Source organism: Prionailurus viverrinus, chromosome D1, assembly GCF_022837055.1.
Source record: "Prionailurus viverrinus isolate Anna chromosome D1, UM_Priviv_1.0, whole genome shotgun sequence".
NCBI lineage: Eukaryota > Metazoa > Chordata > Mammalia > Carnivora > Felidae > Prionailurus > Prionailurus viverrinus.
The window spans coordinates 46,915,337-46,940,061 of NC_062570.1; the positions used below are offsets into that span (position 1 = coordinate 46,915,337).

The window sequence follows — 24,725 nt, forward strand, 5'->3', positions numbered from 1 at the left end:
TTTATTTTTGAGAGATAGAGACAGAGCACAAGTTGGGGAGGGGCAGAGAGAGAAAGAGGGAGAAAGAATCTGAAACATACTCCAGCTTGTCAGCACAGAGTACTATGCAGGGCTCAAACTCGGGAATGGCAAGATCATGACCTAGGCTGAAGTCTGACGTTCAACCGACTGAGCCACCCAGGTGCCCCTAAAATTTTTTTTACTTATTTTTTAGAGAGAGCACACACGTGAAAGTGTGTGAATGGGGGACGGGAAGGGGGGGATGCGGATAGCCTGATGCAGGGCCCGAACTCACTAACCGTGAGATCATGACCTGAGCAGAAGTCAGTCGCTTAACCGACAGAGCCACCCAGGTGCCCAAGTGGTTTTACCCTTTTGAATAATTATGATCTTACTAAATGTCATAAACTTCATAAATCTGGATTCTGTCTCAATCATTAATTTATTGTCATTTTTATACCATCATAGGGCAACACTTGATGATATAGAAAATATTTAAAGAATGCTATTATATAGGTATTGGTCCACTTAGTCTAGTTCTGTGGCACTGGAGTCCCTGGGAAGTCACCTCTGGTGGACATTTACCTCCTCTCATGTGTTAAACAAATACTGTGATGTTCTTTGTGAGTTGTGAAAGGAAAATGTCTGGGGAGCATTGGATGGGAAAGGTAGTAACTCTATTAGCTAGAATACCCCATTTTTCAGCCAAATAGGAAAACAACTTTTCCTATTTCCTCTGGGCACAGTTTGTGTCTACTTCTCACCCCCTTCTAGTATTATATAGGACTGAGTTCTCAACAAATAGGTGAAAATGGAAGTTGCCATAAAATATGCAATATGTGTTATATTTCTTTGACTTGAAAATGGGTTACAGTAAAAGCTGCTGAATATGCTTGGAGTTACCCTTCTGGAAAAGTAGTGTAACAGAAATGAAGGGTTTACACATTTCTGTTCCTTTATGCAGATCTTTCTAAAATGTCCTAAACACTTGCCTCAGACAATTTACAATCTAGCAAGGAAGCAGACATTAAATAAGTAATCGTGAGTGTGATAAATGCTGGTTATGAAGGAAAACCATCCTTGGAAGCATATACCAGGGTACCTAACCCAGTTCTTATAAATGTCTCCCATGCTGTTTCTTTTTGCTTGGTCAGATTTTGAATTCATCTCTCCCAACTCTAAGGCAAGACAAAACACTCATATCTCTCACTGAAGAAAATCAACCCACAAGGCACTGATGAACGTTGCCAGTTCTACTGAAGACTTTTGTGGGGTTAGGGGTTAAACTGGATAGGGTTAAGTTGCACAGGACACAGCAAACAACTTAATGAGAATCTCCATTAAAAGTTTCTCCTCTCCCTGCCTGTCACTGCCAAGTTCTCTCTGGCCAGTGAAGGAATTCCTCTTTTTTTTTTTTTTTTTCAACGTTTATTTATTTTTGTGACAGAGAGAGACAGAGCATGAACGGGGGAGGGGCAGAGAGAGAGGGAGACACAGAATCGGAAACAGGCTCCAGGCTCTGAGCCATCAGCCCAGAGCCTGACGCGGGGCTCGAACTCCCGGACCGCGAGATCATGACCTGGCTGAAGTCGGACGCTTAACCGACTGCACCACCCAGGCGCCCCAGGAATTCCTCTTTGTTGTAACTAGTAATTCACATCCATGGCAGCACCAAATCAGATATGCCAGACTGAGCTGATCAAAGCAGCAAGTGGAGTCATCTGTTTGGAGGGTAGCTCCTTCCTAAGGGAAAGACGACAGTGGATGGCAGGTACAGCAGTGCTTGTTAAGCCACAGAGCCAGCACTGGCTGCGGAGATTAGACCTGACTGCTAAGAAGGCAGCAGCAGCAGGCGGGACAGGAGAGTGGAGCTGGAGACCTGATCAGACAGAAGACAGCTGGCAAGTGGGTGTGCCTATTATGGGGCACAGTGAGGCCCTTCCCCAGAGGACCCCTCAAGAGCATCAGCTCAAGAGACTGGGAATTCAAGCGTCCAGGAAACAGCCAATTCATTCGGCCTGACTGTCTGCCTCATCTGCATTGGTGTCTACCTCTGCAGGGCATCACACGGACATTGTGGAAGGGAGCAGAGGGCCCCTTTTTCTACCCTGCCCCGCCCAGCTTTCAGCCTGCAGCACAACTGCCCTATCTCCCAGTTTCTCCAATCTTGTATCCTGATGCCCATCACTTAGCCCAGCAAACAAAACCCTCCACAACTTACCTGTATCCACACATCAGGAAGTTTGCAAACAAAAAATACCTGATTATGTCACAAATGGTATTTTTCCATGCCACACAAGCCACAGGAACCATTTGGGTAGAAATTTTTTCATGGTCCTTCCACCACGTTGAATTTCTCTGCTTTAATGCCTAGACCTAGACATTTGTTTCCCATCGAACACGTATACACCCTACATTTGTGTGATTCTTTCCCTTCTCATGCTACTATTTAGATTATTTCTTGTTTCTGACTACCTGCCCAAATTATAATCACCACTTTGAGTTTTAATCCATATTCCAGGGCCCTAGTTTTCCTCAAGGCTGGTGTATTAAGAATTCTTTTGTGAGGCAAGAAAAAGAACCTAAAATACGCATTTGGTTTCTCTTGTGCAGGAATATTTTCTCTGCCTACAAGATAGTTTGACTCTTCCACTAACTACTAAAGGAAACAATTGTACAGTCCACAAGGTAACTACAAGCCCAGAAGACCTCCAGGAAGTTATCACAAAGTTGATCACTTCCTCGTTGTGCTAACTCCACACCTCATACTTCTACTTCACAGGTATGCTTTGATTTTTATGCCTCTCTTCCCTGCTGACGTGGAGGCTTTTGAAGGTCAGCAGTTGTGATATTCATGTTAAGTGTTTGCTATTATGACTACAGTGCATTGCTAGAAAAAGCAAGCCACAGTTTCTGTACCAATGGTCGATTATAATATTACACCTTCATCATGGCTGTTTTGTGAGTTCTTTTCTTTTCAACAATTGTCATCTTGCTGGAGTATCAAATATTAAATCATCTTTTAAAAATAATAACTTTTGGGGGTGCCTGGGTGGTTCAGTTTGTTAAATGTATGGCTTTGGCTCAGCTCATGATCTCATGGTTCATGGGTTCAAGACCCACAGCAGGCTCTATGCTGACAGCTCAGAGCCTGGAGCCTGCTTCAGGTTCTGTGTCTCCCTCTCTCTCTCTCTGCCCCTCCCCTGCTTGCACTCTGTCTCTCTCTCAAAAATAAAATAAACATTAAAAAATAAATAAAAATAACAACTTTTTTACAGATACAAACACTGACAAACTACTTTCTAGATATGCTAATGACTTTCACCTGGGTATTTTGAGATCCACAAGTCTACAGTTGAATAGTTGATCAATAAGCACCAAGTTTTCTTCTTCCAGTTTATGAATAGTATTTTCTAATTCTTCAATTTCCCTCCGGTGATTTGCAATCTGTTTTCAGAAGAAGAGAATGAATGTTGGTACTTGTTGACTTACTTCTATCTAGTCTTCTATAAGAAATTCAACTCTTAAAAATCCATTTGCCTAAGGGGAAGATCTATCCTGTATTATTGATTACTGGGTTTGTTTTGTCCTTCCTCTCTAAGAAGGAACAGGTGGGTCTCTTTTCTAGATTATGTGCAGTACTTTTTTGGCAAGGCAGTTATTGGTGAATGGTAGGAGTTGTCCTTTCCTACCCTTCAAAAACATCACTGGACTTATCTATGAGCTGGAGGTATAGATAAACAAAAATAACTAACTTATCCATGTAAGTGGGGGAAGATGGTGATAAAAACAGAAAGCAGTGTGATCAAACCATAATGGAAGCTGTCCAGGTACAGGGGGAGGTTCACCCTATGTCTAGTGTAGGGGATAAAGGGGAATTAATAGAGGAGATGACATCTAATCTGGATCTTGAAGGCCAAGTAGGGATTCTCTAGGCAACAAAAGAGGGTACATTCTAGGCAGAAGGAACCACATGTTAGGCACAATCATTTTGGTGTAGATAGCTACAAAGTGGAAGTGGGGAGAAGTAGGAGAGAAATTGGACAATTAGGGAAGAGCCAAATAATGCTAACAGGTCTAGTTTTTCTTTTTTTTTTAATATAATTTATTGTCAAGTTGGCTAACATACAGTGTATACAGTGTACTCTTGATTTGGGGGGGTAGATTCCTGTGATTCATTGCTTACATACAATACCCAGTGCTCATCCCAACAAGTGCCCTCCTCAATCCCTATCACCCATTTCCCCTCTCCCCTGCACCTCCTGCATCAACCCTCAGTTTGTTCTCTGTATTTAAGAGTCTCTTATGGTTTGCCTTCCTCCCTCTCTGTTTGTAACTATTTTTTCCCCTTCCCTTCCCCCATGGTCTTCTGTTAAGTTTCTCAAGTTCCACATATGAGTGAAAACATATGATATCTGTCTTTCTCTGACTGACTTATTTCACTTAGCATAATAAAGCACTAGTTTTTATTTTGCAGGTGATGGAAGGTCATTGACAGACATAGCAGGTTTGACGTTTAGTAAAGAAATGTGGCTAACTTAAATATGAACATGCTGCTTCTATTGACAGAATCCCCATCAGTCTGTAAGAAGTGTATTTTGATAACTTTTGTCTAAAGAAAGCTTGATAGTGGGAAAAATACACAGAATGTTACTAGACAGAACTCCCAACTCACCTTTTTCCCTGCCTCATATAGTATGAGCTATACAGGTACTGCCCTGAGAGATGCTCACAGAAAGAGGTCAGGACGATAGCAAAATTAGAAGCAACAGTACAAAAGAGAAAGCAATAGACTGGTAAGAATAATAGAAAATAAACTGGAAAAAGTATTTCGGAAGAATATGATGAAACAAAAAAGGTTCAGGGGTTTAGATTCAGTATTTCTTGTTAGGAGTTGCCAAGAATACTTAGATAGCTAACATTTTTGATTTGTAATTAAATATATTTATTGTATTTTTGATTTGGGAAGCATTCCGTATATTACCACATTCCTATCTCTATCACATAAGTCATGTATTACATGCTTGAATTCCTACTATGGGCAAGATTCCTACTATGTGCGAGACAGAGGGACACAAAAGTGAATAAGGCATAGCACCTTCCTTCAAAGAAGTTTACAATGCAGTGAACAAATACACAAATATTTGTAACATAAAACAACACTGGTACCATAGAAAAGGCTCAAATAGGGGCGCCTGGCTGGCTCAGTTGGTAAGGCTTGCAACTCTTGATCTCGTGAGTTCGAGCCCCACGTTGGGTGTGGAGATTACTTAAAGATAAAATCTTAAAAAAAAAAAAAAGCTCGAAGATGGCGGCTTAGGAGGACGCTGGGCTCACCGCACGTCCTGCTGATCACTTAGATTCCATCTACATCTGCCTAAATAACCCAGAAAACCGCCAGAGGATTAGCAGAACGGAGTCGCCGGAGCCAAACGCAGACGAGAGGCCCACGGAAGAGGGTAGGAAGGGCGCGAGGCGGTGCGCGCTCCACGGACTGGCGGGAGGGGGCCGGGGCGGAGAGGCGGCTCGCCGGCCAAGCACAGCCACCGAGTCTGGCTTGCAAAAGCGGAGGGGCCTGACGGACTGTGTTCCCACAACAAGCGCGACTTAGCGTCTGGGAGGTCATAAGTTAACAGCTCTGCTCGGAAAGCGGGAAGGCTGGAGGACAAAGGGAGGGAGAGCTGCTGAGCCCCCTGACAACAGAGCTCAGTTTGGTGGGGAACAAAGGCGCTCGCCAGCGCCATCTCCCCCGCCCATCCCCCAGCCGAAATCCCAAAGAGAACCTGTTCCTGCCGGGGAACTTGCTCCCTCCGCGCAAACACCCAACTCTGCGCTTCGGCGGAGCCAAACCTCCGGCAGCGGATCTGACTCCCTCCCGCTGCCACAGGGCCCCTCCTGAAGTGGATCACCTAAGGAGAAGCGATCTAAGCCTGCCCCTCCTGCCCCCGAGCACCTTGCCTACCCACCCCAGCTAATACGCCAGATCCCCAGCATCACAAGCCTGGCACGGTGCAAGTAGCCCAGACGAGCCACACCACCCCACAGTGAATCCCGCCCCTAGGAGAGGGGAAGAGAAGGCACACACCAGTCTGACCGTGGCCCCAGCGGTGGGCTGGGGACAGACATCAGGTCTGACTGCGGCCCCGCCCACCAACTCCAGTTATACACTACAGCACAGGGGAAGTGCCCTGCAGGTCCGCACCACTCCAGGGACTATCCAAAATGACCAAGCGGAAGAACTCCCCTCAGAAGAATCTCCAGGAAATAACAACAGCTAATGAGCTGATCAAAAAGGATTTAAATAATATAACAGAAAGTGAATTTAGAATAATAGTCATAAAATTAATCGCTGGGCTTGAAAACAGTATACAGGACAGCAGAGAATCTCTTGCTACAGAGATCAAGGGACTAAGGAACAGTCACGAGGAGCTGAAAAACGCTTTAAACGAAATGCATAACAAAATGGAAACCACCACAGCTCGGCTTGAAGAGGCAGAGGAGAGAATAGGTGAACTAGAAGATAAAGTTATGGAAAAAGAGGAAGCTGAGAAAAAGAGAGATAAAAAAATCCAGGAGTATGAGGGGAAAATTAGAGAATTAAGTGATACACTAAAAAGAAATAATATACGCATAATTGGTATCCCAGAGGAGGAAGAGAGAGGGAAAGGTGCTGAAGGGGTACTTGAAGAAATCATAGCTGAGAACTTCCCTGAACTGGGGAAGGAAAAAGGCATTGAAATCCAAGAGGCACAGAGAACTCCCTTCAGACGTAACTTGAATCGATCTTCTGCACGACATATCATAGTGAAACTGGCAAAATACAAGGATAAAGAGAAAATTCTGAAAGCAGCAAGGGGTAAACGTGCCCTCACATATAAAGGGAGACCTATAAGACTCGTGACTGATCTCTCTTTTGAAACTTGGCAGGCCAGAAAGAATTGGCACGAGATTTTCAGGGTGCTAGACAGAAAAAATATGCAGCCGAGAATCCTTTATCCAGCAAGTCTGTCATTTAGAATAGAAGGAGAGATAAAGGTCTTCCCAAACAAACAAAAACTGAAGGAATTTGTCACCACTAAACCAGCCCTACAAGAGATCCTAAGGGGGACCCTGTGAGACAAAGTCCCAGAGACATCACTACAAGCATAAAACATACAGACATCACAATGACTCTAAACCCGTATCTTTCTATAATAACACTGAATGTAAATGGATTAAATGCGCCAACCAAAAGACATAGGGTATCAGAATGGATAAAAAAACAAGACCCATCTATTTGCTGTCTACAAGAGACTCATTTTAGACCTGAGGACACCTTTAGATTGAGAGTGAGGGGATGGAGAACTATTTATCATGCGACTGGAAGCCAAAAGAAAGCTGGAGTAGCCATACTTATATCAGACAAACTAGACTTTAAATTAAAGGCTGTAACAAGAGATGAAGAAGGACATTATATAATAGTTACAGGGTCTATCCATCAGGAAGAGCTAACAATTATAAATGTCTATGCACCGAATACCGGAGCCCCCAAATATATAAAACAATTACTCATAAACATAAGCAACCTTATTGATAAGAATGTGGTAATTGCAGGGGACTTTAATACACCACTTACAGAAATGGATAGATCATCTAGACACACGGTCAATAAAGACACAAGGGCCCTGAATGAGACATTGGATCAGATGGACTTGACAGATATATTTAGAACTCTGCATCCCAAAGCAACAGAATATACTTTCTTCTCGAGTGCACATGGAACATTCTCCAAGATAGATCATATACTGGGTCACAAAACAGCCCTTCATAAGTTTACAAGAATTGAAATTATACCATGCTTACTTTCAGACCACAATGCTATGAAGCTTGAAATCAACCACAGAAAAAAGTCTGGAAAACCTCCAAAAGCATGGAGGTTAAAGAACACCCTACTAACGAATGAGTGGGTCAACCAGGCAATTAGAGAAGAAATTAAAAAATATATGGAAACAAATGAAAATGAAAATACAACAATCCAAACGCTTTGGGACGCAGCAAAGGCAGTCCTGAGAGGAAAATACATTGCAATCCAGGCCTATCTCAAGAAACAAGAAAAATCCCAAATACAAAATCTAACAGCACACCTAAAGGAACTAGAAGCAGAACAGCAAAGGCAGCCTAAGCCCAGCAGAAGAAGAGAAATAATAAAGATCAGGGCAGAAATAAACAATATAGAAACTAAAAAAACTGTAGAGCAGATCAACGAAACCAAGAGCTGGTTTTTTGAAAAAATAAACAAAATTGACAAACCTCTAGCCAGGCTTCTCAAAAAGAAAAGGGAGATGACCCAAATAGATAAAATCATGAATGAAAATGGAATTATTACAACCAATCCCTCAGAGATACAAACAATTATCAGGGAATACTATGAAAAATTATATGCCAACAAACTGGACAACCTGGAAGAAATGGACAAATTCCTGAACAACCACACTCTTCCAAAACTCAATCAGGAGGAAATAGAAAGCTTGAACAGACCCATAACCAGCGAAGAAATTGAATCGGTTATCAAAAATCTCCCAACAAATAAGAGTCCAGGACCAGATGGCTTCCCAGGGGAGTTCTACCAGACGTTTAAAGCAGAGATAATACCTATCCTTCTCAAGCTATTCCAAGAAATAGAAAGGGAAGGAAAACTTCCAGACTCATTCTATGAAGCCAGTATTACTTTGATTCCTAAACCAGACAGAGACCCAGTAAAAAAAGAGAACTACAGGCCAATATCCCTGATGAATATGGATGCAAAAATTCTCAATAAGGTACTAGCAAATCGAATTCAACGGCATATAAAAAGAATTATTCACCATGATCAAGTGGGATTCATTCCTGGGATGCAGGGCTGGTTCAACATTCGCAAATCAATCAACGTGATACATCACATTAACAAAAAAAAAGAGAAGAACCATATGATCCTGTCAATCGATGCAGAAAAGACCTTCGACAAAATCCAGCACCCTTTCTTAATAAAAACCCTTGAGAAAGTCGGGATAGAAGGAACATACTTAAAGATCATAAAAGCCATTTATGAAAAGCCCACAGCTAACATCATCCTCAACGGGGAAAAACTGAGAGCTTTTTCCCTGAGATCAGGAACACGACAAGGATGCCCACTCTCACCGCTGCTGTTTAACATAGTGCTGGAAGTTCTAGCATCAGCAATCAGACAACAAAAGGAAATCAAAGGCATCAAAATTGGCAAAGATGAAGTCAAGCTTTCGCTTTTTGCAGATGACATGATATTATACATGGAAAATCCGATAGACTCCACCAAAAGTCTGCTAGAACTGATACAGGAATTCAGCAAAGTTGCAGGATACAAAATCAATGTACAGAAATCAGTTGCATTCTTATACACTAACAATGAAGCAACAGAAAGACAAATAAAGAAACTGATCCCATTCACAATTGCACCAAGAAGCATAAAATACCTAGGAATAAATCTAACCAAAGATGTAAAGGATCTGTATGCTGAAAATTATAGAAAGCTTATGAAGGAAATTGAAGAAGATTTAAAGAAATGGAAAGACATTCCCTGCTCATGGATTGGAAAAATAAATATTGTCAAAATGTCAATACTACCCAAAGCTATCTACACATTCAATGCAATCCCAATCAAAATTGCACCAGCATTCTTCTCGAAACTAGAACAAGCAATCCTAAAATTCATATGGAACCACAAAAGGCCCCGAATAGCCAAAGGAATTTTGAAGAAGAAGACCAAAGCAGGAGGCATCACAATCCCAGACTTTAGCCTCTACTACAAAGCTGTCATCATCAAGACAGCATGGTATTGGCACCAAAACAGACACATCGACCAATGGAATAGAATAGAAACCCCAGAACTAGACCCACAAACGTATGGCCAACTCATCTTTGACAAAGCAGGAAAGAACATCCAATGGAAAAAAGACAGCCTCTTTAACAAATGGTGCTGGGAGAACAGGACAGCAACATGCAGAAGGTTGAAACTAGACCACTTTCTCACACCATTCACAAAAATAAACTCAAAATGGATAAAGGACCTAAATGTGAGACAGGAAACCATCAAAACCTTAGAGGAGAAAGCAGGAAAAGACCTCTCTGACCTCAGCCGTAGCAATCTCTTACTGGACACATCCCCAAAGGCAAGGGAATTAAAAGCAAAAGTGAATTACTGGGACCTCATGAAGATAAAAAGCTTCTGCACAGCCAAGGAAACAACCAACAAAACTAAAAGGCAACCAACGGAATGGGAAAAGATATTCGCAAATGACATATCGGACAAAGGGCTAGTATCCAAAATCTATAAAGAGCTCACCAAACTCCACACCCGAAAAACAAATAACCCAGTGAAGAAATGGGCAGAAAACATGAATAGACACTTCTCTAAAGAAGACATCCGGATGGCCAACAGGCACATGAAAAGATGTTCAGCGTCGCTCCTTATCAGGGAAATACAAATCAAAACCACACTCAGGTATCACCTCACGCCAGTCAGAGTGGCCAAAATGAACAAATCCGGAGACTATAGATGCTGGAGAGGATGTGGAGAAACGGGAACCCTCTTGCACTGTTGGTGGGAATGCAAATTGGTGCAGCCGCTCTGGAAAGCAGTGTGGAGGTTCCTCAGAAAATTAAAAATAGACCTACCCTATGACCCAGCAATAGCACTGCTAGGAATTTATCCAAGGGATACAGGAGCGCTGATGCATAGGGCCACGTGTACCCCAATGTTCATAGCAGCACTCTCAACAATAGCCAAAGTATGGAAAGAGCCTAAATGTCCATCAACTGATGAATGGATAAAGAAATTGTGGTTTATATACACAATGGAATATTACGTGGCAATGAGAAAAAATGAAATATGGCCTTTCGTAGCAACGTGGATGGAACTGGAGAGTGTGATGCTAAGTGAAATAAGCCATACAGAGAAAGACAGATACCATATGGTTTCACTCTTATGTGGATCCTGAGAAACTTCACAGGAACCCATGGGGGAGGGGAAGGAAAAAAAAAAAAAAAGAGGTTAGAATGGGAGAGAGCCAAAGCATAAGAGACTTAAAAACTGAGAACAAACTGAGGGTTGATGGGGGGTGGGAGGGAGGAGAGGGTGGGTGATGGGTATTGAGGAGGGCACCTTTTGGGATGAGCACTGGGTGTTGTATGGAAACCAATTTGTCAATAAATTTCATAAAAAAAAAAAAAAGAAAAAAAAAATAAAAAAAAAAAAAAAAAAAAAAAAAGCTCAAATATTGCTGGTGGCTTGGAGTTCAAAAGAAAAGCATATATTTTTTACCTGCCTTAAACAATTTAGCAAAACCGTTTGAGTCCATAATACTAAATTAGAAAGCAAGGGGCTGGTGCTTTAGGATCTCATGTGTTGGGAGATAAACAGTTCAATTACAGGCTTGAATGCCTTAAAGAAAAGTTAATAATTTTCAAATGTCAAAGGATGAGAAAGAAATTATATTTAGAGGTTGTAAACAGAAGGAATTGATAGAACATTTGGAAATGTTTGACCCAAGGACTTGGCATGCTTGGGAGGCAGCACACACAGTTTTTGGTCTTCTTCCAAAGCTTGGAATGAGGGCCCCTTGGGGTCCGACCTCTCAAGCTAAGGATGTCTTGTGGCATCACGTACCCCTTTGGACTACTAACTAAGGTTCTCAGCAATTAATGTCTCCTTTCCAGCCTTTCGAAATGTTAGGGAGATGAAAAGTACCTTTAGATTTCTAGGTATGAAACTGAAAATGAAGAAGTAGAAGACTGCTTTTCCTTCCTCATCTTCCCCATCCTCAAATATCCAAGAAATTGAGAAAGAATTTAGTTAAAACTATTATAATTCAGAGACCTAGGATCCTGAATTAAATGCCTGTTCTTGAAATTTTCCCCTGCAAGGTCCCAGTTAGCTTTATGCCTCCTCACCCTTGAAACTCTGATTACTAACCTCTTTGAATCCCTTTCTTTGCCTAGTTTTATTTGCTTTCTATTTGTTGAGTTAGTCTAAGTCATTTGTAAATTTCAGTTTTTCTTCATTTCCTTAATATGCATACTAAATAAAACCAGATAATGGAAGTCATGCAGGGGACATTTCATATCCTTACCACAGATCTAACTGTTTGGTTATTGTTGAAAGATGGTTAAATGGAGAAATATTTTCAGGAGTTCCATTATTAAATATCCCTTGTTACTCATTCTAAACCTTCCTCAAAGAAATTAATTGACATACATTATTCCATTTCCAGGCAATTTTCAATTCTTATGATAATACTTATAACCAGAGATGGTTTTAATTAATTTTGGGAGTAAATTTAATAATGCTAAAATAAATATTTATTGAAATAAGGAGAAATTAAATCTACTAAATTTCCTTAAAATGATTTGTCCTTTATTACTAAGCTCTTTTGTTCATGATTTAATTCGATTTGACATTTTTTATGTCTTTTATTTCTACTGAATTCTGAGAAGAAAACAAAACAAAATGTAATTTGTGGCTTTAGTAGGAAGGCTCAAAACACCAAAACAGCCTTTCTTATCAGTCAAATATAAATGTTTGCCATCATTTTCTCTGAACCTAATATCTATGACATCTTATAGGATTTAAGGTTTGAATTGTGAAATTATTATAATTAGGATTATACTATTGTATTCAATAAAAGTATCAAAACTAAACTCTTCCCTAATACTCTTTAACTGTTAAGCTCACCTTGAGTTTTTAAATTTTTCAATTTAACTTATTTTGTTATTATATTATTATTATTGTTATTATTATTGTTTTTTTTAAGTAGGCTTCACACCCAGCATGGACCCCAAAGCAGGGCTTGATCTCATGACCCTGAGATCAAGACCTGAGCTGAGGTCAAGAGTCTGACCCTGAGCTGATTAAGCCCTTCACCGTGAGTTTTTAAAATCAATATTCATTTTTCAAAACTGGGGATTCCTCTTGATTCATTTTGGAAGTAGTATGGACTCCTATTGACCATGACTTTATGAAGGCAACTTAAAGATAATTGTCAATATTATAGAAAGCACATTAATTTTTAAATTCCTTGTTTCCTAGACTAACCAATACTGTTCAGCCAAATAGGAGGCAGGGAAAAAAGAAAAGAAGGTGACAGTGACAGTTTTACTTCAAGTATCTGAGCAGATGGTGAAAAAGGAAATGCAAGAAGTGAAAATTTAAGGAGAAATTTAATGGGTTCTGCTTTAGGTGTGTTGAGTACCTTTGGGACATCCATGTGGAAATATTTGGTAGGCAAATAAAAATATAGGTATAGAGCTAAGATATAATGCTGAAGAAATCACATGTTAGTGATTTGAGAATGACATACATATAACTTGCCAACAAGAGCTGTGTGTAGTTGAAGTGAATTCTTTCAAAAGATACTGAGTTTTCTTTCATAGATGGTATCTAAGCACAGTTTGGGTGACTCCTTGTTTGAATGTAAAGGCAATTTCAAAGTAGTGAGTTTTGCACATTTTCTGTAGCACCCTTGTAACATCTAGACCAAAGATTATCTACCTGTTATATCCAATAACATGCTCTCACATCTTCACCCAAGATCTAAGCCATGTACTTGATTCATTGCCCCAATGAGTATATCTATACTCATAGACATTCTTTCATTCAATAACTATTTAGTGAACATAGATTATGTATTAGTTTTCATGGACATGTAGTTGAAAAGGCATAGCCTGCTCTGTGAAATGAGGAGATAGATGCATAAACAGACAATTTCAACATATTTTAGCAAGAGTTACAATGAAACAAGAGAGCACTGAGGAAAAAGTACTCAAGACTTTCTGGGGGAAATACAAAATTATTCAGAAAGAAATTAGTCATCAAGGTCTGTGTCTAAAGAAAGAGTCGGAGTTTTCCAGGCAGAGGAGGGTGAGAAGGTAAGGAGATAAGGCAGAGGGACTAGTATGTACAATGTAAGGAAAACAGGACAGTGCCTCATAACAAAGAAGGTCTATAAGTCCTCACATGATCACATTCAGCAAGAGCAATATTGTAGCACTGGTATAGGGAGACAAGTAGATAGTTGAGTCTAAGGCAGCATGCTGGGTCCACTGGTTTCTGCATGCTTTCCAGAAGACAGTCTAAGGACCAAGCTAGGATAGGATATAGAGACTGCAGTGGGCAGGGGCATCTTGATCATTGGCAAATGGCTGTAATTGTGGGTTTGGTGTTGGCTGCAAAACAATGTCCAAAAGGCTAGAGCAGTCCATTCAGAAGTCACTAGTGCAGGGAGGAGACAGATGCATGTCCTCTACAGATGAAAGGCAGAGGGAGCAAAGGTCCAAAGGAAATCCCATAGATCTGAACCCTCTTTAATAATACGCCCCACAAGAGGGCATGTAACCCCACCTTCTTATACAACAGGGTCCATCTTCGAGAAGTGCAGGGGGAAGTAAGGAAATTCAAACAACTGAACCTTTATGCAAAGGAGACCACGTCATCCCAAAGGGGCAATTAAAAACAGCAGAGAATGAGGTTAGAATGATCCTTTAGCCTTCCTCCCACCACCCAGAAGGAAGTAGCATCTTGAGAAAGACCAGATCAATTTAGGGCATGAGAAACTTCAAACATTTGAGTATATTGCATTAATTATGATGTCAAAAAATGACTTCTGATTATTAATGAAATTGTTGATGGTACTCATTGAGTAACAGCTTATAATAAGATTAGGATTCCACTTGAATTTTATTTTACCTCAGCTAGCCACAAATCTGTGTTTTTCCCATGCCTTTAGCTCATAAATGAAAGTCATTTTCAGTTCAAAAAAACGAGAAAGAAGAAATTGCTTTTAAAATTCCACTCACCTCTCTTTTTAGCCAGTCATTCTCCCGGATCTCTCGGTAGCTGCCTTTGTCAATGAACCTTATGGCATTCTAAAAGAAAGTTTCTGTATTAAGGAAGAATTGTAACATGGTGGTTCAACATCAACTTAGCTGATCATTCATTTTAACTTATGTTTTGCAACATACCTTTGGAAACATACCTAAGAACTTTTGCTTCAGTTGTTCTTTATTCTCCTATTGTATTATTTTTGCTGATTTGCACTGCCTAATACAGGTGATTTAGAGAACTCGATAGCAGTTATCCATTCAATTTGGCTTCTACTGTGAATGAACCTGATTGCCATGGTGAAATCAATCATTAAGTAATCTGCTCCTATGGGACGCCTAGGTGGCTCAGTCAGCTGGGCATCCGGCTTTGGCTCAGGTCATGATCTTGAGGTTTGTGGGTTCAAGCCCTGCATCCGGCTCTGTGCTGACAGCTCAGAGCCTGGAACCTGCTTCGGATTCCGTGTCTCCCTCTCTCTCTGCCCCTCCTCCATTCTCACTGTCTCTCTCTCTCTCTCTCTCAAAAATAAATGTTAAAAAAAAAGAAGTGATCTGCTCCATAATTAAGGTGGCTGAACTGCAGTGATCAACTATTCTTCAAGTTTATGGTCACAGTCATAATCCAACATATAGCAAAAAGCATGAATAGATTCTATTACTCCCTTTTTAATTTGAGATATTTCTGTATGTCAGTAATAACAATATACATATTTACAAACTTAATAGCAAATAGTTTCAGGGTAGCAGGCTGTAGCTAGACAGTGTCCTGGAGAAAGTTATTTTAGATGAAGAAAACAGAAAAAGTATTACTTTGTCAGTGGGTTCACAAAATGTAAATTCATTTTCAATTACTTGTATATTTATAGTTTCGCTCGAACTTTATAGTGGATGAAAGATTGTATTTATCTGTGAGGTACTTTTATATGGATACCATGTTATAAATTCCATATTCAGTGACTGAAGGGCACAACCTAAAGAAGAGAAATTAGGAAAACTCCTATAGATCATAAGCATTCACAGGAATAATTTAAAACTATGTTAAGAATAAATTTATCTAAGTCTTTAGTGTTGGAAGATTTGCAATAATTTTTTTATTTAAATCACACTAATTAAACTAAGAGTGGACCTGTATTCCCCAGGAACTAGGAACTTTTATACTCCAGCTACAACTGATAATTCTAAGGTTTCCTGGAACACAGAATTTCATTTGAACAAAAGCAGGACATAGCTCATAACTGAAGTTAGATGGTTAATGGCTTCATTTACCAAAATGGAGCAGAGGTTTTCAACTTTGGCCATATGATAGAATCTCCTGGACAGTTTGAAAAATCCAGAAGCCAATGCAACATTGTAGGTCAATTACATGAGCATCTCTGTGCACAGGACCCAGGCACTGACTGAGTTAACCAATTTCTCAGGTGACTCCAACATTGCAGCTGAGGTTGTACAACAGTGGATTATCAGAAGTTAAATGTATGCTAAAACAGCCAGATAAAAATGGGGAAATTTCATTCAGGTGTGTGAATTATGTAGAGAAAAGAAAATGTATAGTGTAACGATTAAGAGCAGTGATCTGAAGAAGACACCTTAAATTGAATCTCTCGATTCTGCCACTTGCTCTGGGAAAGTCACAAAATTTCTCTGTGCTTCAGCCTTCTCATTAGCAAGTCCCTGCCTTATAGGATTATTGAGAGACATAAATATAAAAGGCTCAGAACAGTATCTGGAACAGTCTTCATTATATATTGAATATGTATATTTGAAAGATATTTGATTTAAAGATGCATTTTTAATCATCTTAACTATGTTCAGATCATTTTAATGTTGATTTCACCATTTAGTCATATTCTGTCACAAAGGGGCTGAATTTTATGGGCAGTAAACTATTGGCAAGTTCTCCATAGTCGCGCATAAATCTGTAAAAATCATGCAATGGGATGGTAACTGAAAGAACAACTAAACTAACACGTAAACAACAAACCAAAGCAACTGAAATTCAATGAGGAACTTTAGAGAAGACCAGTGCTTATAATTCTGAAGAAGAGATATTCTTGATGAAGAGACAATTCCAGTGGGGACCTCACTAACTGAGAAGGTAGTCTGGGGCAGGGGAAGAACAGTGAAAAGAAAAGATTCAGATATTTTGTGAAAAACAAAAGGATTAGAAAAACATATAATATTGGAAATCATATCTCAAACATTTTTTTATGTCCCAAATCTTTAAACCTCTAGCAATGTGGAGTACTTTCTTAGGTTTGGATATATATGAAAGTACTTTTTAGACAAATCATATTTCATTCTATAACACATCCAAAACTTTTATTTGATAATTTGTTGTAGTCATTATTATTACTTAAAAATAACTGAGTAACAATTTACTGAGCTCTTTTTTATTTTTTTATTTTTTATGAGTCACTATGCTACTTAAATCATCTCATTTAGGGGCACCCGGCTGGCTCAATCTGGGTGGCTCAGTTAGTTGAGCATCTGACTTGATTTTGGCTCAGGTCAATGATCCCAGGATAGTAGAATCGAGTGCTGTGCCAGGCTCCATGCCTGGCTCTACACTAAGCATGGAGCCTGCTTTAGATTCTCTCTCTTTCTCTCTCCCTCTCTCTCTCTCTCTCTCTCTCTCTCTCTCTCTCTCAGTGCCTGGGTGGCTCAGTCAGTTAAGCATCCAACTTTGGCTCAGATCATGATCCACATGGGGCTCCCGGCTATCAGTGCAGAGTCCACTTCAGATTCTCTGTCCCCTCCCCAACCCCTCCCTCACTCACTCACTCACGTGCATGGGCATGCTTTCTCTCAAAAAATGAACAAATATATATAAAAAAAGATTCCTCCCCCCGCTGCCTTCCCCCAACTCTAAAATTTAAAAAAAAAATCTCATTTAATCCTCATACTATTCTTTAAAGGTAAATATCATTGCCAATCTTTATATATATATATATATATATATATATATATATATATATAAATTAGGAAACTGAAGCCCAGAAAAATCAAGTAACAAATTTAGTTTACATTCCCAGTAAGTGGTACAGCTGTGATTTAAACTAAACTAACTTTAGTACTCAAGATCTTAATCATTGTTATATACCATGGGAAAAAAATAGGGGAAGAACTTTTGTTTTTAAGAAAATTGAAATATACCTGCGTGGCCCATTCCTTCTTTTGATCCAGTTGCAACAAAGTTTCTCTGATTATTCTCTTTCTAGCATCTTCCAGAGTGACTTTATAGTGTTCTTTAAAAAGAAAATTAGAAGTCTCAACAAGATTAATCCTAGGAAAGGGGTGCTTGGGTGGCTCTGTTGGTTAAGTGTCCAACTTTGGCTCAGGTCATGACCTTGCTGTCCGTGAGTTAGAGCCCCATGTCAGGCTCTGTGCTGACAGCTCAGAGCCTGTGGCCTGCTTCAGATTCTGCGTCTCCCTTTCTGTCTGACCCTCCCCCACTGCGCTCTGTCTATCTCATTCTCTCTCTCTCAAAAAATGAATAAATATTTAAAAAATTAAAAAAAGACTAATCCTAGGTAAAACTATGGTGTTCATAAATGTTATCTTCCATGATCTTCCCCCCTCCTTTCTACATATTTTTCCCCCCTGAATTTTCAGGGTACATTTTTACTGAAGCATCTAGTACCTTCAATTAGAAGAAATGCTCCAATAATTTACTAACACCTTAATGTGAATTGGTTTAAGATGATATCTCTTCCAAGAATATTTGTATTTTCAAAGAATTGTCTCTCCAAAGGGAGAATTCCCAATACTTTAGTATGTGTGCAGCCATCTACCTTTCATATCACACACTTCTGACTGCATAATGGAAACATAAAGAAGCTCTGATTATCTGCACAAGAAACATCCTGTACTTCTGACTTCATCTAACTAAATTTCCAGTATTCTAGGCATGTGTCTCCGTGGGCAGGAAAGACAGAGCCAGAAGAGGAGAGAGGTGTGGAGGGGCTGTGGAAGTCAGCCCCTGGTTCTGAGTTGGGCTCAGAGCAAGAAAGGAGGAGAGATATGAAGAAATGCAGGATTCTTTATTCTTTCCAAAGGTTCTTGTGTCATAGTCAGAAAGGAGAGAGCAAAGGATCATAAAATCTTAGGCTTTGAAAGATGCTTAGCGATCATATCAACACTTCTGTTTAAGGAAAGTGAAGTAGTGACATTAAGGTCTCTGTAGAGAGTGGAGAGGAAGAAAGGTGCATAATGAGTCCAGTTTGTTAATCTTCTATTCAACAAACCAGCAGCAATGTGTTCTGATGTGCAGGACACTACTTAAGGCTCTGGGAACACTGCTGAATAAGAAACAAATCACCTGCCCTTATGACAGGTACATTCCAGTACGGAAGCCTGACCGTAAGTAACCAACCAAATAAATAATATTTTGGGTGGTGATATGTGTGATGAAGCAGAACTAAAATTCTCCATTTCAGAGAAAGTTTTGAGGAGGTAAAGACTGAATGAGGTGAGGTAGTCAGCAATGTGCAACAGGAGGGAACCACACTACACAAATCTGAGAATAATCAAAGTTAGTTGTACCTGATGATAGCATCTATGTTATAAGTTGCTATTAGTTGTATTTTATTTATAACATCTGAAGGATAAGTATTTGCTAGATTTCTGTACTGGTCCACAGAAACCCATTTAACTCATTCTGTAACTAAACAATACTTTCGTAGGAGTGGTGCTGTGGAACCTAACTGCCATTTAGGACACTGTGTCAAAGGGAACATTTTCTCCCCAGAGCAAGTCCGTCAAAGCAGAACTCTCAGGGGTCTTAGGCTACAGGGAAGGAGATCTGCAGATCTGGTCTTTTAGTAGGTTGGAGCTGAGGTTCTGGAAAGGGGACCAGAGTAAAAATTCCTCTTCCATACCTTTCTTCTCCTGCAGTCTCTGGGACACAACAGATAATGAAGAATATGTTGAAGAAAATTAAATGTGCAAGTCTTTGGCGGGCAGTAATCTGAGGCTTCACCACCAGGTAGGGCAGCAGCAAATGATGGCCTTCAGTTGTGACTGTGGTGGGAAGGGGAGGGTGAGAAGGGGGAGCTCTCCCAGGTTGCCCAGTGGCCAGAAAGGGGGCAGGTCAGTTTCTGCCTCTAACAGAATTGGGACAGGAGTGTCTGACTGAGGCAGCAGTTAACAAACACAAGAGTTGCGTTTTGGGGACTAGTCTAACTTGACATCTGGAGAATAAGAAAATGAAACTCTTTGTTATTCCAACGCACATGTACTCATCTATATAGCCTGTATTTTTCTTACTCATCCGGGGTAATCACTTGAGTATTTTAATCATTCCAATCTCATCTCTGATAGAAATTGTTTTCAATTCAGTACCTAGTCCACTAGACTAAGGCTGGATATTTATTTGAAATTTCTACCCAACAAAACACAACAAGCAATCTAAAAGTTGCTATGGATCAGGAGTTTAGTTATAGTGGATTTTTCATTCTTAGCATCTGAAAGAAACTGTAAAACTGGGAGCTTGATAACATTAAATATTAATTCTTTGCTATAAATCATAAAAAACAGATGATCAGATATGCTCTGACTGAAGTTATACCTCTTTCTATTGCCATATTAACACTAAAACAGCAACAAAAATATCCAGCTCTGTTCCAAGTTCCATATAGAATTCAGTGGACTTTTTATCTTCTTAAAAGCAGAGTAACAAGCACAAGGGAGCATGTAAAAGTCTCATTGCTCTCTTTTGTGATTCACAAGATGTTTTGAGAAATAGCTATTAACCACACATTTGCAAATACAGCCAAAGAAGCTATGAGTATATAAATGTCCCCTCATAAAAGTTTGAGCATGGGCGACTATGGCTTTGTGCCTTTAAACTCTGGACTGCTCAGATTCCTGTCTCTGTGGCCACTTCTCAGAAGCCGATCTCAAAGCCCCCCCTGGCTGAAGCTGGCTTTGCATTGTTCTACCTTCCCTGTTGTATCTGCTCTGAGTTGGTTTGCTCCTCCACAGCTCTCTGGGGGTCTGTTGTCCACTTTTCACATGTGTCGGTGTCACACAACTTCACCCTACTGACCACCCCCCCTCCTGTGGTGGTGGCCTCTCTTGTACGCTCTCTTGAAGATCACCAGGGGACTCCCATTTTACAGATGAAGAAATTAATGTTCAAAGAAGTAATGCTACTTTTTTGTAAATGTATTTGAACCCAAATCTTTTAACTCACTATTAGCGTACAAAGAAATTTTAGAGATTCCTGTCCTGTATGTCTGGTGAAGGCCAAAGGTAAAAATGCTCTGTGGCTCTGATATCTAATGACTCTTAATAACCCCACACTTTCTGTATTGCTGGGCTTCATCCTTTTATTGAGAGTCAGAGCCTTGTCCTGGATACATTAGTGACCATGTTTCCTATACCCACTATCCCAACATTTCCAAGCTAAAGTTCAGGGAAGAAGCTCTAGGTGCTTCCTCCCGCTTCCTTCTAGAGCTCAGGGACATACTGAATAAGGCAGTGTTGGATAGCTGACCACAGAATGGTTTGTGCTGGGGCTGACTCATTACCCACGAGGAGGCATGGACAAAGGTCTTTGCTCATCTCTGATTAGGTAGGTGATCACTCCAGCTCTTCAGAATCTCAGGGGTCTTAGGCTATAGGGAAGGAGATGGAGAAAACTGCAAGAACTGGTCTTTGGGAAGCAAGAAGAGAATGGGGACAGGACAGAGCAAAGCAAAGCAGAGGAACATCTGAAGGAGACAGTCCGTGAGAGATAAATGTAGAGAGGAGCCATCCCTATAGCCACCACTTATCTGATAGGCTTCTGTTTCCATCTTCAAACTTTGTATTCCTCATTATAAGTGTTATATTCAACAAACATGACCATGGGACATCAAGCAACCTCAGTTTTTTCTCTTCCCTTTAAAATTCATACTGTGAAGCTAGTAATTCTCTCAACAAGATATGTGGCAAATTTCTGATTTTTCTGCTTCCTTTGTGATGATAAGAGGTTCTCAATTGGTAATTAATATATCCAGTCTTTTGTAATAAACAAAACTTTAAATTTTATTCAAAACTCTGGCTATTTCCTTCCAGCTTAGATGCACAACTATATCCTCTGATTTGAGCTTCCTCTTCCCTTAGGGATGAAGGGAAGCATGGAAAGGGACAAGAAAGCTCTCACTTGACAGACACTGTCTCAAGTTAATGTTGCACTTTCTGGTCCTAGCTGATGCTTAAGGTTGATGTCTTTTTCATGGAGGTGTTCTTATAGGTTCTTCAGAGGACCACCTTCCCCATTGCTAGTTATTTCATCTGAGTTCCCTTGATGCGGGGGATGTACTGTCCTTAATGGCTGGCTAACAACTTTTCCTTTGGCCTCTGGCTCTCAATATATTCCTCCCTCCCTTACATTGCTGGCCTCTAATTCCTCTGTTGGAACATCATCACCAAGATCTAACTGGACAGCATACTAGCCCTCCCTCATAGCATATTCACAAGAAAAACTCTTTCATGCTTTGCCATAACAAATTCTTGAAAGTGTAGCCTCTTGCAGACTGAATATTTGTGTACCTCAAAATTCATATGTTGAAACCTAACCCTCAGTGTGATGGCATTTGGAGATGGGGTCTTTGGGAAGTCATTAGGTCAAGAGGGTGGAACCCTCGTGAGTGGGATTAGTGCCCTTACAAAAGAGACTCCAGAGAGCTCTCTTGCCCCTTCCACCAAAGATGGCTGCCTATGGACCAGGCAGTGGATTTTCTCCAGACACCAAATTTGCTGACACCTTGGTCTTGAACTTTCCAGCCTCCAGGACTGTGAGAAATACATTTCTGTTGTTTATAAGACACACATTCAATGCACTTTGTTACAGCAGCCTGAATGGACTAAGACACAGCCCTAGCTCAGGACAGCAGCCTCCTCATATTTGCTCTGCTGTCAGAATGATTAGTTAGTCCCTTATTCCTTAGATTTCTCAGGGGTGGGTCATAAACTAGACCTCCATGTCTCCCAAACTTCAGGAGACACATACTGAATAATCAGAGGAATTCCCTTGAAGACCCTCCATCTTGATTTGAGATGAAGGAGAAATTACCTTTCACCTGCCCCTTTGGGGGCAATGTAGGACGTAAAGCACACCAAGATCTCTTTCTAAACACTGTCCCCTAATTTCCAACAATCTTTGTTTGACCTATCCAACTCCTTTTATAGACTGGAATTCAGTGGTTGAAGGTATGAAACCAGTTTTCTGCCTTATTTGCATGGTGGTATCTCAGTTTACTCTGATGTGGTGTCTGTTATATTGCCACTCCAGTTTAACTGAGACTAAAGAATTTTATTTTAATATCCTCCTTCAGTAACTCCCCCCGCCCCATCCCTAAAATACCTGTTCCTTGCTAGTAAACCCAGTCTAACTAACGCAAAGTCCATGATCATGGTTGTGGGAGAAAAATTCCAGAAAAATCGTGGAAGAAGAGAGGCAGTGGGGGAGAAAAAGGGCACTATAATAGTAAGGCTCCGGAAAAATAGATGCAAGTGTTCTGCTCATATTCATTGTCCAGTTAATGGCCCCAATATTTTAATAGCCCCCAGGCAGAGTTGCTGCTGCTAACTGCGTGGTTGGGAGAAATGCCTAAATTCAGTGACAAGTAAAACAAGCCCACAACAACTACTTCCCATGACACCTAAAGTTGGCTACAGACCAAGGTTCAACCAGGAAGTTATTCAATGTATAAATGTCATTACCATCATCCCAAAGTTGGATTCAACAGCATGACAATTTTCAACCGAAAGAAATCATCCAAATTTCTGATGAACATAATAAGTTTATCTGAGAAGATGACTCTTCCTAATTTAAAAATATAAAATAAAGAAATGTTGGGGAAAAAACTTAAAAAATTTTAAACATGTCAGAACAATAACTATTTTAAAAGTATGATACTGGTACACAAATACATAGATCAATGGAACAGAATAGAAACATAAAGAGAGACCCAAATACACATGGGAAATTAAAGTATGATAAAATCAGCATTTCAAATCAGTAAGGTTAAAATGAGTTATCTGAGAAGTGATGTTAGGACAACTGGAAAAACATCTGGCAAAACATAAAGTTGGTTTCCCACCTCATAGACACACACAAAAAACCCAAAGATTTAAATATTAAAATGAAGCCATAAATATGGCTAATAGAAGAAATATTAGACTATTTATAATCACAGATATCTTAAAATAAAAACCGAACTTGGGCACTCCAAAACTACAAAATGTCTTCATAATATACCCCACAAACAGAAAACTAGTGACAAATAAGGAAGATATTTGTACTTTATATCACAGTTAAAGAGCTAATTTCCTTAAAAGGTAAAGAGCTCCATCACACAGTAGAAAAATGGGCAAGGGATACAAACAGATGATTCACAGAAAAGGAAATTCAATACATATCCTGACCTTATGAAAGATACTCACTATCACTTATAATAAGAGAAGTGGAAATTAAAACCACAAGAAGATACCATTTTCTACTTTTAAGACTGACAAAGAACAAAAAAAGCTAACATCCCTGCTGTTGAAGATGCGGGAACATAGGCATCTTCATCCATATGGGGGAAATAAACTTGGTACAAGATCTACAGAGAGCCATCCCTATCAAAATAAAAAATAAATCAATAAACGGGCTCTTTGGGCCAGCCATTCCTCCCTAGAGATACCCAAAAATGAAATTATATAAATATAAGAATATTCTTTGCAGCATTATTTGTAATAGTAAAATATAGGAAATAGCCTAAATGCTTGTGAGTAGGGGACTGGTAAAAAAAAAAATTGTAACAGAACAAAACAAAGTAGCCACTGGAAGAATGAAGACATCCTAATATGTACTGATCTATAAGAAT

The 24,725-nt window shown here is 39.9% G+C and overlaps 1 protein-coding gene across 5 annotated transcripts in view; it reads right to left on the minus strand.

The window, feature by feature from the left end:
• Positions 1 to 24,725, minus strand: part of CCDC83 (coiled-coil domain containing 83) — a 52,984-nt gene that overhangs the window by 5,053 nt on the left and 23,206 nt on the right. For all 5 annotated transcript variants that reach the window (XM_047878510.1, XM_047878511.1, XM_047878507.1 and 2 more), the window contains 3 exons: positions 18,022 to 18,113; positions 14,845 to 14,913; positions 3,326 to 3,447 (listed from right to left, as the gene is read on the minus strand). In XM_047878510.1, the coding sequence (XP_047734466.1) occupies positions 3,326 to 3,447; positions 14,845 to 14,913; positions 18,022 to 18,113 (283 nt within the window). The remainder of the gene's footprint in view (positions 1 to 3,325; positions 3,448 to 14,844; positions 14,914 to 18,021; positions 18,114 to 24,725) is intronic.